Source organism: Rhamphochromis sp. 'chilingali' (assembly GCF_963969265.1).
Source record: "Rhamphochromis sp. 'chilingali' genome assembly, chromosome: 16".
NCBI lineage: Eukaryota > Metazoa > Chordata > Actinopteri > Cichliformes > Cichlidae > Rhamphochromis > Rhamphochromis sp. 'chilingali'.
Window position 1 is genome coordinate 9,897,291 of NC_137943.1, and position 13,966 is coordinate 9,911,256.

Here is a 13,966-nt window from a genome sequence, read left to right on the forward strand (position 1 = left end):
TGGCCCATAAAGAAGGAAATATTCTCTGGATAAAAATGCCTCATTGAGGTCAGAGGAGAATGGCCAGACTGCTTCCAGCTGATAGGAAGGCAACAGTAAGTCAAATAACCACTTGTTACAACCAGGGCATGCAAAAGTGCATCTATGATCATGTGACAGGTCAAACCTGCACATTTGGATGCTGCAGACAGGTGCCTGTGCACCTTTGGAATGGGAGATTTTCATCATGGATGTGCAGTCAACAAATCTGCAATATTTAAGAAAGAGGAACTGTTCCCTTTCTTGACGGGGGTCTTGTTGTTGCCTCTCCAGTGCACTTATTGTCACTTTCATTTGCAGCAAAGCCAATGAAATGGTATCAAAATGGCTTATGATTTCTGCACAGACTGATATTCCTGCCTTAGTTTTACACTGTGATGATCACCACCATAAATAACTGGGTTCATTCTCTATAGAGAGCAACTGTAATTCAAAGTTGGAGTGCTGAACATTTACGTGAAAACAGACGTCTGTTAGATTCAAGCCCTTAACACTGTTATTAATCCCATCAGCATCTAAATATGCCCGATTTTTAAATGCAGAGTTTCTGGTGACAGTAACACAGCTGTAGTAATGCTTTTTACATGAACCAGCAACGGCCCGTTTGCCAGATCTGCAGAAAGGAGTATCAGTGTACAAAAAAGGTCTGTACTGCAGCTATGTGAATCCATTCAGGAATTGTTGAGATGTTTTGTTTTGGACTGTGTTCCAGATAGAATACCTAAAAATAACCCATAATGTAGCCTAGCTCAGAGTGGACACACACACACACACACACACACACACACACACACACACACACACACACAGTATGGTGTAGTCTCATGGCAAATTAAGACACTGGAAACAGTAATTTAGTAGTAGCATAACACAAGGCAGCTGGTACACAATAGCATTACTCCTGACATAGTCATATAAACAAAACACATTTTGCAGCTTATTAAACTAATCAGTTCTGGTCTCCCTCTGGGTGTCGTGCCTCAGCAGCTCAGGAGAACATGCTGGCACATAAAGAAACGTACAGTTAAACAGCACAACCTGTGGATAACATATACATTTACAGGCAACATAGAAGTATATAAGGGCAGGCAAACTATATAGCCTGCAAGCGTTTTCACATGTGAATGTATTTTACCGCTCTGCCATAGTTTGTGTGGACTCTATATTATTCCAGCGAGCCATTGGGGAGAGGGGTTAAAGCCTGGAATGTTCACCATTTCCCCCACAGGAAGCTGCGCATGGAAGTCTAGTATTGCCCCACACCCAAAAATCGCTCCATCACACGCACTGGCTTGCCAGCGACTATACCGAGATATAAAGAAAGAGAATTTCGGAGAATTTCTTTTTTGTCTTCAAGTAAAATAACAAACCAAACACACTCTCGCTCTTGGTTTTAGGCGTTTTATTAAAGACATTTTTATTTTGATATAGTCACACAGTTTCATCGTACAAAATTTCACAAAGTTAGAAAAATACTCAAACTCTATAAAAAAAAAGAAAAAAAAAAGTACTGAAGCTGTCTGCTTAGAGAGCTTTGTTTTTTATAAAACTTAATATTCATGCTCTGCCTCTTCAAGAAGCTCGTATTCCATTTACACAGGTGTCAGAGTCATAGTGGACATTTCACCAAAATGCCTGCTGTACACACGCACAGCACGAACAACACAACACGTGGGGGAAAAAATTAAAAATATATACAAGAATGCTCAGATTCTATATAAAGTACATTTATAAACATGTCAGACTAAAGTTTCAACTCCGTCGAGTTAGGATGACATTTTGATATTTCACCCAGTGGTAACAGTTATCATTGTGCTAGGTAATTACATTAAAAACATACAAATATACTGGCATCATTATAAAATGGTCGTCTATTATATAATGCAGAGCTAGCCCTAGCTTGTTGCTAGCCCTTTTGTGTTACTTTACATGACTTTGAGTTATTTACAATGTGCTGAAAATAATGACTAAATTGTGCTTTGGTCCTGAAACGGGTAGCTGCTGCTCTATGAGTGCGCATCTTGTTGTTTTTAGGTGTATGTGTGCATATACAGATGTACTGAACACACACACACACACACACACACACACACACGCACACACACACACACACACGAGTACCCGCTTGGTACATACAACAGGCATTTCATTAAATGGCTCAGTGTGGGCTTGTCCTGCCCAGCAGAAACAGGCCCACATCCAAAACATACGCCTTCACTGTACTTCCCAACTACTGTTACTTATGTGCAGCTTCTAAGCAACATTACATCGTGCACATTTTTTTTTTTTTTTTTTTTTTTAAACTTGACGGCTTACAAAGCTTTCCAAAAGCTTCACTTTATGTCATTCAAGTGGTGACAAAGAATACCGAGTTTAGTGCTATAAATCACACAGACTGCTTGTGTTGCAATCAAACCAAACAAAAACAACATCCTTCCTGAAATTAAGGAATTTGTTTGGTTGCCATGGTTTGTTAGGACAGGTCACACAGTGAGCGAGTGGCAGGAGCAGAGTAGCACCCCGGGACTCATAGATGCAGCTGAGGCAAGAAAGCCGCACAGCTTTGTTTACAGCTGCCATTTCTAAGCTGACAGTTGACATCTCCAGAAATCTTCATAACACAAAACAGGGACAAGGATCTCTTAATCAAAAGGAGGTCAGCTCTCTTTTCCACTCTGAGATCGTCTGGTAAATCGGAGGGGAAATAAAGACAAATTTCCATTCAGAGAGCTAAAGTCGCTTAACTGCTTTTCCGCAGCGTCTTCTCATCCAGTGAGATGTTCAAGACTCTGGATTTGTCTGCATGTTCCAGATCTTTGAAGTTTCCATTATTCAGTATTGACTAGTGGCTGTAGTTGTGATTTAATTTAAAAAAATAAAAAAGGCACAGGTCAGGGTTATATACAGTCACTCTGCAGCCTTCTCTATGCTATGATGAGGTGGTTGCTCCGCTCTCTGATGTCTACGGTGGGAACAAGTTCTTTCTTCAGAGGGGTTGAAGACAAAGTAGAGCGTCTTCCTTTGGGCTTGAACAAGTCTGACACAAAGAAGACCTGTGGAGAGCATAGAGAGAACACTCCTTTAACGTCTGAGCATCGCAAAGGGGCAAAATGTTAAAAATGTAATCAAATAACATTAAGAATGTAAGATAGAAAATAGACAATGCATTGTTTACATGGAGGGATTTTTATGAGTATGTCAGTACTAGACAAATGTATTTTGTTCCTCCCATTTAAAGTCTTACTCCTCCTACTTTCACTCGTACTTTCTGTCCTTTAGAAATACAGTTTGGTGTTCCTCAGGGTTCTGTATGTGGTCCCTTTGCTTTTTCCACTTGTAAACATGCTTTTTGCAACATAAATTATAAACCGACTGTGCGTCTAAATGATGAAAGGAAAAAAAATCTTTGCATCATTTACAAGGCACAGTCTCACCCAATATAGAACATCATTACCATTGTCATTTTCTTACATACTGATATGGAAACCTTTAGTTTACGCTCCATAGATAATGCTCACTGTCATCCTAAGACTTAACATATAGACCCCAACAGCATCCACACACAAAAAAAGCATCATTTTCTACAGATAAACATTTGTGGTGATGCAGGAGTAGGATAGTAGTTGGAGAAAATCTAACGATTGGACAAGATCCCCTCTTGTTAAGTAGCTTAATGAGAGTGAGGACATCCACAACACCAACCTGGTGGGCAAAGAAGCCACTAGAGAAACGCAAGGTGGGCTTTTTGGTTAGCAACGACTGAACTTTCAAAATAAAAGCGAGGTGATTGTCCACTAGAACGGCATCATTCTATTAGAAAGATTTAGCCTGAGCGCTCTTCGATTTCTGAACAAATCTAGTGCACTAGTTTGCATCACAGCCACTCACTATGCAGTAAGCCACCAGGGCTCCTTGTACGAAACCAGCCAGCACGTCAGTGGGGTGGTGCTTGTGATCAGACACGCGGGACAAGCCGGTGTAGAAAGACATCATGATGAGGGTGAACTGGGTTAAAGGGCGAAGCAGACGGGCTCCATGCCAAGTAAAGCGAGACTGGAGGTAAAACTGCAAGAGAGAGACGTTGACATACTGAGTATTCATGCAGAGAATAACAGGATGAGTAAGATGGTACGAGAATAAAAAGGTCAGAAACTTACCACCAAATAAAGCATCGTGTACATGGAGAAGGATGCATGTCCAGAGAAGAAAGACTTCCTGAGGAGAGCAGATGGCAGTCAGCATGTTGAAACGGCTTAAAAAACACAGCGGCCAATCAAGCATTTTATTTGGGATATTTAGAACATTTTGAGCTTTGCCCGTTATACCTGGCCTCTTGAACTTTGCTCTCCAGGCCCCGACACTGGTAGTCAGTGATGTAGCCCAGAGAGCAGTTGACCGTGGAGAAGTCAGGATCGCACACGTCAAGAAAGTGAGGACGCAGACGGCCCACTGACACTTTGGCGATATTGGTGAAGGAGTGGCTGACTGCACAGCCAAAGATGAACACCCCGACCTGCTTGTACAGAGCGGAAATGTACGGGTTCCCCACAAAAGACTTGGAGCCTTCATTCAAAAAGTAGATCCTGTAGCTCTCACCAATTATAATCTGAGGGGGAGAGACGGGAAAGCAATGTCAGTGACACGACTGGTAACAAAGACAACAAAGACCTATTCCTGAGGGAGCTTCTATTCATTTATATTTTAAATATCAGAACAAATAAATAATGAACACACTATTAACTATTAAGACTGTAGATGTTGTTATTACAGCTACGAGAATGCAGTGATTTCTTTGAGAAGGGGCTCGAGAAGAGCTTGTTTAGAGTTTGAAGTGTTTACCTGTGCCATTCTACAACTATAACAACAGTGAGACGACAGGAGGGGGGTGTCAGACCGAGTCCACCTTGTATAGTTTTCTAGAAGTGTGTAAATAGACCGCAGTCTAAACCAGCGACTGATGGAGTGAGGCGTGTTTAGGAGGAGGTAACTCAAAACAGCTGCTGGAGCTCAAAAACGCCTCGCAGTCCCCCCTCAGCCTCCCTCCTCCCCTTCCTCCTCATCCGCTGTTGTCTCAGCTCGAGAGTGGAAGGATGGAAGTCAGCATCGGAGGAGGGAGGAGGGGCCGGGCCCCGGTGGTTCTAATCAGGAGAATCGCTGAGCTGGGTGCTGTGTCTGATTCTGGAGGCCAGACTCCACAGGCGCACGTCGGGGGCACGTTTGTTTTTCCCCTCCGCTGACCGCCTTACCGAAACAGCTCAGATTTCACAAGGGACGTGTGAGTTGTTTTCATGTTAGTGTCTCAGCTTCATAAGAAATTCTTTCGAACGGCACAGAAATAAGTCGGATTCTGGGAAAGTCTCTCTGTGGAGGGATAGCCCCTTAAGAAGATTTAACAAGCTGATAGTGCGAGCGCGTCATTTTCCCACCATTCAGGCCTTTAGAGCCGGCTCGACACAGCTCAGCGGCTTTCATGGGAAAGAGGGGAAGGGGGACAAAACACATCTGGTTCCCCTTCTTTGAGAGATTTGTTTTGTTTTATACTTTGCGAACGAGCTGGCATTCGAGAATCTATGCCTGTTGCACTGAAACCTCAAAGATAATCGTGGGGCAGGACACTAATTTGTGGCTTATGTCGAAAGTTTCGCATTTCCAAAGTGACACAGTGTTTTCTTCCCTTCTAATAAAGTTGGGCATAAATCATTTACGACACATTGGATTCTAGTTCTATAGTGGGAAATGAAGCACTAAATGGCTTAATGTTTGCGCCTTCTGGTTCAGAAAACAGAGGTTGGCCAGAACGCTCCAGGGGGGGAAAAAGAAAAAAAAGAAAACGTGGATTTTAAAGTCATGTTGCGCCAGGGGAAAATGCGATATTTGGCAGAGCCTTCTTGTTTGGGGCTTTCGCCACAATTCCACCCCAGCAATTACAGTATTTAACCAAACAACCATTGCATCAACCATAATTGCACAGCCAGGTCTCCTCACCATTAAAAGCCCCTGAGGGCCCAGAGTCTGCTCTGGTGACTGCAGGGCGAGATGATGACAGCCGGCGACATGTCGCTCTGTCAGGTGACAGCATGTGCTGCAGCAGCGCTGAGCAGAATTATCATCATCATCATCATTATTCTTTTTATCATTAATGTGTGTATGCTCCATGTTCCTGTCCAGGCTGCTTGTCCATTTATTTTAGTCTTATTTATCCGTTATTGTGTGTGATTTGGATGTTTGTGCTCACTTTCTTGCATGTCAGTGGTATTTGTTTAAAATACTGTGTGTGCATTTATCCTGTCGCAATTCTAAAACCACGATCAAAGAATCTACGGTATCGTACCACAGTTCCTTTACTGTGATCACCAGTGTGAGGCCTTTAATGCCTGCTGAAGGTTTGTAGTTTGCTGAGATGTAATGTTTAATAGCCGTTTACGTAACTAGTGAACTGGAAATGCACTAGAACAATAGAATTAATCTTCACAGTCGACCTTCCGCCTATTTGGGGATTTTTCTGTGGACCCTAATTCCAAACTATTCATGGATTTTTTCAGAAAGGATACCTAAAATATTTTCTCCTGATTTTCATAAGGATGACAGCTTAAGATATATTTAGTGTTTGCACTATTAAAATATGCAGTTATAAGCGTTTCTATTGGATTATTTTGAGCCGCAGTGCAGCTGTGCACTCTGAGGTGTTTGTGAAATGTTAGGCTTCTCTCTGCAGGGCCCGCTGATGGCCATCTGAAACCTGAAGCAGCAACATTATCTGGAGCAGAAAGGGCCATTGGGCTTCATCATCGTGGCAAATAAAAATTTGATATCCAGGAAATGTGCACAGGTTCGTCATCATCGCTTTCTCACAGGAATTTCCAAAAACCTACTCAAATCACCTGAATCATCTTAAATCCCACCCCTCATCCCCCAAGGCAAAGCCCTGAGAAAATGTTGACTGACTGTTATCTAGAACGGGGTGAAACGAATAATAAGGTGTGATGGTGCAGGTACGAGGAGTCGTCGTTCCAGCCATCTCCCGGGACAATCTCAGTTTATGGCCAGAACGCATCAACTGTAAGATAAAGCCCAGCGATAAACCCCGCATTTCTCAGCACATACAGTAAAGCGCACAGAGAAGATTGCAGGTTTACTTGGTGAAAAACACAACTGTTCTAATCTAACAGCTGGAAAAGTGTATCAGCGTTACTACAAATCGTCTGTGCTGGACACTTGGCTGTAACAATGAATAAAGACTGATGGATGATGACAAAGGATGTGGTTAACATCAATTGCAGTTCAACGGTGCTGCTAGTATATGGGCAAGGTGCAAAAACATGAGAGGAGGTGATGACATTAGTGGTCAGGGTGAGAGGACTTACAGAGAGGATGGAGATTAGAATGCCAGCAGCGCTAAGCACACCGTCGCTAATGGTGTCTCCGTTTTTGGCCGGATACTTGATGGACTCATCGTCGCAGTAAAACCCTCTATGGTAAGGCTGAACTGCGCTGGTTTCAATGACCAAGAAAGGCAGGCCGGCTAGTGTGAAGAAGCAGCGAGCGGCACAGAGAGGAAGGAGGGTTGGTGGGGATGGGTGATGGAGAAGAAAGGGAGAGGGAGAAAGAGAGACGGAGGTGCTGGGTTAATGCCACGCAAATTACAGGAGGACGCGGATACAAGCAAGAGGTAACGAGCGAACACGTGGGACCGGCTCAGTTCATTCTGTGGCTGCTATCCACAACCGATGGAGAAATTATTCCAGTTTTGTTAAAATACAACACGTTTTAAGACGGATTTTGGACAATCACTGCTTTCAGACTTATCTGTAACTCTCCAAGCCAGCTGAAAACTGACTTATTCTCTGATAGAAAAACGAGCTCAGATATCTATTTTTGGGATAACGCATATATCCAAATCCCAGCAGACGACAGAAAATTTAGTGAATTGAAAATCTCTTTTTAAAAACGTACATAAGCAAGAGTGTGGGAAACTGTGTGTGTTTTTAGGATCATTTAAGATTTCATAGACTAGATGACTCTTTGATCATCTTAGGGAGTTGCTGGTAATTGCATTATTATATAGTCCCATTTCTAAACGTGTAAAATATTTAATTTTATTGAAGCAGTGAAATAAATGGAAACCGAGGCAGCCTGAAGGGTAGCAATTAAATCTAAAAGTTAACGATACCGCGCAGTGGAAAATGGTTGGCGGTAATGTACGTGATTTACAGTCAATGAGACAAAACCACTGAGAGTGAGTGAGAGGCTGCTGAACCAATCAGACCCCCCCTAAGGTGTCACAGTGCAGCCGGTAATGAACTGAGAGCGTCCCGACGTGTTCTCTCGTTTTCTTACTTCACCGCGCAGGAACTTACTGAGACCACAGGCACAGTGAAGCCCACTGCCGTGAGCAGCGCAGTGGACACTGTGCTGTTCTTATAAGGCAGATTGATGCTGCTGTCACTGCAGGAGAATCCTCTCTGGTAAGGCGGGAAGGGAAATTTGTGCAACAGCACGGCAACGAGCATCACTGCATGGTTGGACAGACACAGGACCACAAACACAGACACGTTGGATCAACAGAGAGAAAAAACAAAACACATTTAAAACATTTACAGTAAGTTTACGAGCTTATCGCATCCCGTTTGCCCGTTATCGTAAAAAGAAGAAAAAATGATAACCATTAAATCAAATCATCACCATTTTGCACTTGACTTAAGTGAACCGCTTGAGCCGAGAATAGCATCAAATGATTTCAAGTTCCCATTAAGAGGGTAAGATGGGCCCTGTTCTTAGGAGGCAATGCTGCAGTTAACTGACAAGAAAAAACACACGCTATCAGTCCTCCTTCCTTTCCTGCCGAAGTGCTCTTACTCTTAAAAAGGCCCTTTTAAAAGACGCCTCGGGGGAGGTGTTTGTGTCCGATAGACTGCGTGTTTTTCGGCAAAAGTGCCAAAAAGATCTTATTTGTCTTCCGACAACAAACAGAGTGGGCGTAGTTAAGATGCAAGCCAACCCCCTCCCCCCCCAAAACAGCTTATTTTCCCCGTCAATTTCCTAACAGACTTCAGCGAGGACTTTGATATTCGAGGGTACCCAGGGGGAGGCCTCAAATCTCGGACAGAATTTGGAAAACACACTTTCAAACGACTTCAAAGCAACGTTTAGCTTTCGAGCCACTCTCTGAAGACGTCCGCGATCTGCAGACACAAAGAAAAACAAGCAGACTGGTGGTCGTTTTGGGGGGGAGCGGGCACAATTTCTCAAAATAAATGTCAACACATGCTCCAGTCACTGCTGAGCCCCTTTACATCCACACACACAAACATACAGCTGACCCGGGGGTGCCTTTGAAGGTTCAGCTGTGGGCTGGGCTCAGGTTACAGACAGAACTCCGGCACCCTGAATGCCGGGGTAAGTCCTGCCACATTCAGCAGGATTCACATTATTAATTCTCTCGCTTTCACTGTTGTTCTTCAACCAAACACCTGGATGGAGCGGCTGTGAAGCAGGTCCAGTGAAGAAGAAAAAAGAAAAAGCGCAGGGTGGGACATATTAACAGCTCTGGAACTGTAAAAATACACTGCAGTTTAAAGTCTGCTAAATCCTGCATGTCTGATCCCTTCAGTTTGGTTAGTCTGGCTATGAAAAGAGCAACACGAGCCTTTCCAAAGCAGGGACTTAGTCTGTTCAAACTGCTGATACAAAGGATTTAGGGAGGGAAAATAATAATAATAAAAATAAAAAAAAAAAGGGCACAGAAGCTCAAAATGCTACATGCGAAGCACATTGACCCGAGAGCCCCGACCCCTGCGACTGCATCTAAACACATTTGCAAACCCACAAACCACAAGGCCAGAGACTGATGGAAAGAAACCAATGGATGGCAAACGGCCTGATGAACTTAAGAGGTCACAGCTTTTGAGGAACCAGCGTGAGGTCAACGGTTCCAAAGCGGTGATTGGAATATATTAAAAAAAAGAAAAGAAGAAATGTGACCCCTGCTTGCCTCAGGTTTTTCTTCCACAGTCCTTTGACCCCCTGCATCCGAAACAGAGCTGCAGCATCAGCAGTGAGTGTGGCATCTTGGGATTTTCCCTCCCCTCCTTTTCCCCTCATCTAAAAGTCAGGGGGGGAGGGCGAGGGGGTGGAGGGTGTCCTCATCACTGCCAACAACAACAACACCAGTCAGCAGCCGTGAGTCTGCCTTTCGCACTAGCAGCATCGGCCCAAAGACAATAAAAAACAAGCAGAATGCTGGAAGATTTTTTTTTCCTGCAGTTCATGATCTCCTTCTCGCACCTCTTCTCCAAAACAACTGTGGAGACAAAATGTGAAAATAAGCAACCCCGTAAATGAAGACCGATGATGACTTTTTCAGCTCACGAATGAGCGCGGCGTAACGTCGAAACACGGCAGAAGACACATCATCAAGATCTGACAGCTCCATGCAGCCACACCTTGTGGAAACTAGAATAAATATGCGGTAAACGCACACTCCGAATTCAATCCTCACTATACTCCAGGAGGCATTCGCCAACACGGCTATTAAAAACAAACAGACGCACATTTTCCACTTGCAGGGATCCCTCGCTGTCTGCTGGCCTAAAAAAGTATACATACACGTCTGAGGCAGCTGTGACATATACACAGATGAAGTTGTTTTCACCACACACACACACACACAGCAATTGAGCTACTTCACAATTTCAGCATGGGGGTGGGGGGTTGGCGCAGGTCTGCCTGCTTGGGTTTTAATGAAAATCCCAGTGAAATCAAATGTGAATCTCACATCTTGACTGCCACACTGGACTAACAATTTCATTTAACACAAACATTTATTAAACTGGAACACCTCAGTGCTTTTCTCTTTTCCAAAAGGTCTGTGGGTCAAGCTTTTTTTTGGAAATTGTGTCACAAGAAGGAATCTAGGAGCCTACGGGTTCCTGGAAAGAACTGGATTAACTGGAAATAACTCGTTTCAGAAAGAAAGCTCATGTTTACTATTCCCAAAGGCTCCGTTTAACCAAATTCTAAATACAAAGACACTTTTAGTTTCAGTTTTGCTTGTAGAGGCTTGTGTTGGCCTCCAACGCATCCAATTACAATTAGTAATGAAACGCATTATGAAAGTGAGGTTCTCTGTTTTTCTCATTCTGGTGAGCAGGCCTTAAGGGATTTAAAAAAAAAAAAAAAAAAAAAAAAAAAGTGTGGTAAAAAATTCAGATCGTTACCCATTAACCGCCAATCACCAGCTTAGTTGTGAAGCTGGGCGAAGGCACGTGTAAACGTGATCACGCGATTAACTGGAGAGTCAGTTGCTACAGCTTAGAGTAAACGTGAACCCAATCACCCCCTCGCCCCGGGGCTGATTGAGGGGCATCTTTCTTTTTCCTTCTCCCAATTCAGTTCTAGTCAACACTGAATCAGCATGACTTTCTCATCCAGCCGACTTCCCCTGTTGTTATCTTTACATGCACTGACGGGTCCATGGGGAGCACATTCACTCAGTGCATGACAGAGCTGGGGAGCAATATCCTGGGATGCAGTTTTCCCCAGAAGTACAAATCAGTGTGTGAGAATGAAGGAGAAGTGGTGATTAACCAGCGCTGGCCAGACGTTTCCTCCTTGTGGTTGCTCTGTTCAAGCCACATCTTTAGCCAGAAAAAACTGGTTTGTTGACAAGCTTCTCTGTGGGAAGTTATGTACATAGAGAAGAAACGACGGGGATTTACCCTCCACAGAGATACAAAAAATAAAATTACACTTAAACTAAATATAGCTTAACTGCTATCCAGTATAGTTGCGGCTTTATCTTACCACTGCTGCGGTGTTTGCAATCATGACTTTACACCAATATTCCAGTGAACAACACAATGCAAACATGTGGTTGTATCACAGCAGAAAATGAAGTCAAAGGTCTGAACCACACAGCACCCTCCCCACTTTTAAAACTGGGACTTTCATGTTCTGAATGTTTCACCCAGTGTGTGCAGCTGCTGAACATCACAGGACCAGAATGGATCCACACACACACACACACTCAGCTCTGACCTTTTCACCACTTCCCTTAATTACACCACACACACAGAAATATTATGCCAGATGTTCAGATCTGAAGAATTCCTGCTGCTTTGGAATGTGGGCCATTCTGGAAAATAAAATGAACAGTCAAAGCAGAAGTCCACACAGGTGTGGGTGGAGACCAAAGAAATGTATATCCCTCCCGGAGCACTTTATTAATTTCTTTCCACTTGGACTGCATTTTTTAGGGATTAAGCTAATGTAACTTTTGGAAATCCACATGTACTTTAATAGCTAAATAAACAGGCCAGAGTAGCCACTGCTTTGCTTCAGTTACAAAGTTTGTGAAAGCTGGTGTGGCAGAATCACGTGTGATATTATCACTTTTTGTCTTATTTAATACACATTTTTACAGCAGACATAAAGAAAAGAGATACAAATGCAGTGTTTTAATATCACAAATGAACTACAGGAAAAAGACATTTATATTATTACTCAGTGGTGTGAAACATATGGTCTGAGGACTAGAATCGGCCTGGGAAGGACTTTAATGTGAATGTCTTTGGAAAATAAGGAATACATTTTGACCTTTAAACTGAATATTCAGAATTTTTCTACAGCTTTTTCTACTGATTATTAAGACTTTCCCCCACAGCCATACATACTACAGCAATGAAGCTACCGATAAATCATTAAATGACAGTAAAGTTCAGTTTTCCCCACAATCTACATGCCTGTTCTTTTTACGCCTCCACAGAAAATAAATAAATACAATGAATGAATTACCAAAAATTTCAGCTTTATTAATACAGGACAGCCTGGGCGGACTTTCACACATTTGTTTCTTACAATTTCCGCCCAAAGAGTCTTGCAGAGTCCACTTTCTTCCACTGACATGCTGCAGCATTTCTACGTGAAACTGCACTTCTTTTTCTTATATTGAGAAGCCTCGGGAATGAAATGTGCAGTAAAAAACTAGTTTTCTCTTAAAGAAAGTGTCACGACATCAAACGAGCTCGGCATCCCTGGTATCGAGTATAAGCCGGGGCAGCCGCACACGAGCGAGAAACTGTCCGTTTGAAACACGCCAGGAGTAACAATGAAACGAGCAAGAAGCCGCAAACTTCCCGCCAAAGGTGCCCACAGTAACGTGACGCGACTCTTACCTAAAAACAGGCAGAACAGATCCACTCCGACCAGCAGCTTCCTCCCGCTGTGGTCTTTGCAGTTGTTGTTGTTGAGCGAACTCCCGCCGTTCTTCGTGTTGGCTGCCATGGCTTTCTCATAGATCAGACAGCGTTGCATTTAAAGCGTTTGCGTGTTTGGTTAAAAAAAAGGAGGAGGAAGCAGAATAAAAATAAATTGGTTGCTGTTGGAGTTTATTTCTCGGTCTACAACACGTGTCTCTACAGGAATCCTAAGTAGGAGCAGTCACGCGAGTCTCTTTGGTCAGCTGGAAAACACTGTGGAAACTACTCGCTCCTCACTAATGGCTCACCTTCCTCTAACCATCCTTTACTCGTTTCTGCAGGGATAGGTCCTGTCACAGCCTTTCAAGAAAACCCCTCCTCCGGCTCCTCCTCTTTCATGTGCCCGGTGGGGACTCCCACCACCCCACTCACCTCTCAGGGCTGAGGGGCGCCCCAGTCAACAGCAGCAACAAAGCAAAGAAAAATAAACTTTTTTCCTCCTTCAAATTCTGGAGCAAGTTCTCATTTTCCACTTTAAATAACTCATAGATGGAGGGAAAAACCAGTAGGAAAATTTCCTTGATTTTGCAAACTTTGAGCTCATCCATTTTCTTCTGCTCATCCAATTCAGGGTTGCAGTTGGACTGAAGCAATTTGAGCACTCAAAGTGCTTTCTTGGTACCATCCTCATTCACCTATTACACAAACATTCATTAAAAAGTACTTTTAAC

General features: G+C 43.3%; 1 protein-coding gene across 2 annotated transcripts; it reads right to left on the bottom strand.

Annotated features, from left to right (window-relative positions):
* Window positions 1–1,426: 1,426 nt before the first annotated feature.
* Window positions 1,427–13,578, bottom strand: LOC308383687 (phospholipid phosphatase 3-like). 2 transcript variants are annotated; one of them, XM_080861751.1, is made up of 6 exons: window positions 13,212–13,578; window positions 7,404–7,561; window positions 4,365–4,645; window positions 4,197–4,254; window positions 3,928–4,104; window positions 1,427–3,092 (listed from the first exon to the last, which is right to left on the bottom strand). In XM_080861751.1, exons 1-6 carry the CDS (start codon window positions 13,348–13,350, stop codon window positions 2,964–2,966), a joined length of 942 nt encoding a protein of 313 aa, XP_080717877.1. In that variant the 5' UTR covers window positions 13,351–13,578; the 3' UTR covers window positions 1,427–2,963. The 2 variants fall into 2 exon arrangements, with proteins under 2 accessions (XP_080717877.1, XP_080717878.1); XM_080861752.1 differs by lacking the exon at window positions 7,404–7,561 and adding an exon at window positions 8,397–8,551.
* Between the last annotated feature and the right edge of the window lie 388 nt (window positions 13,579–13,966).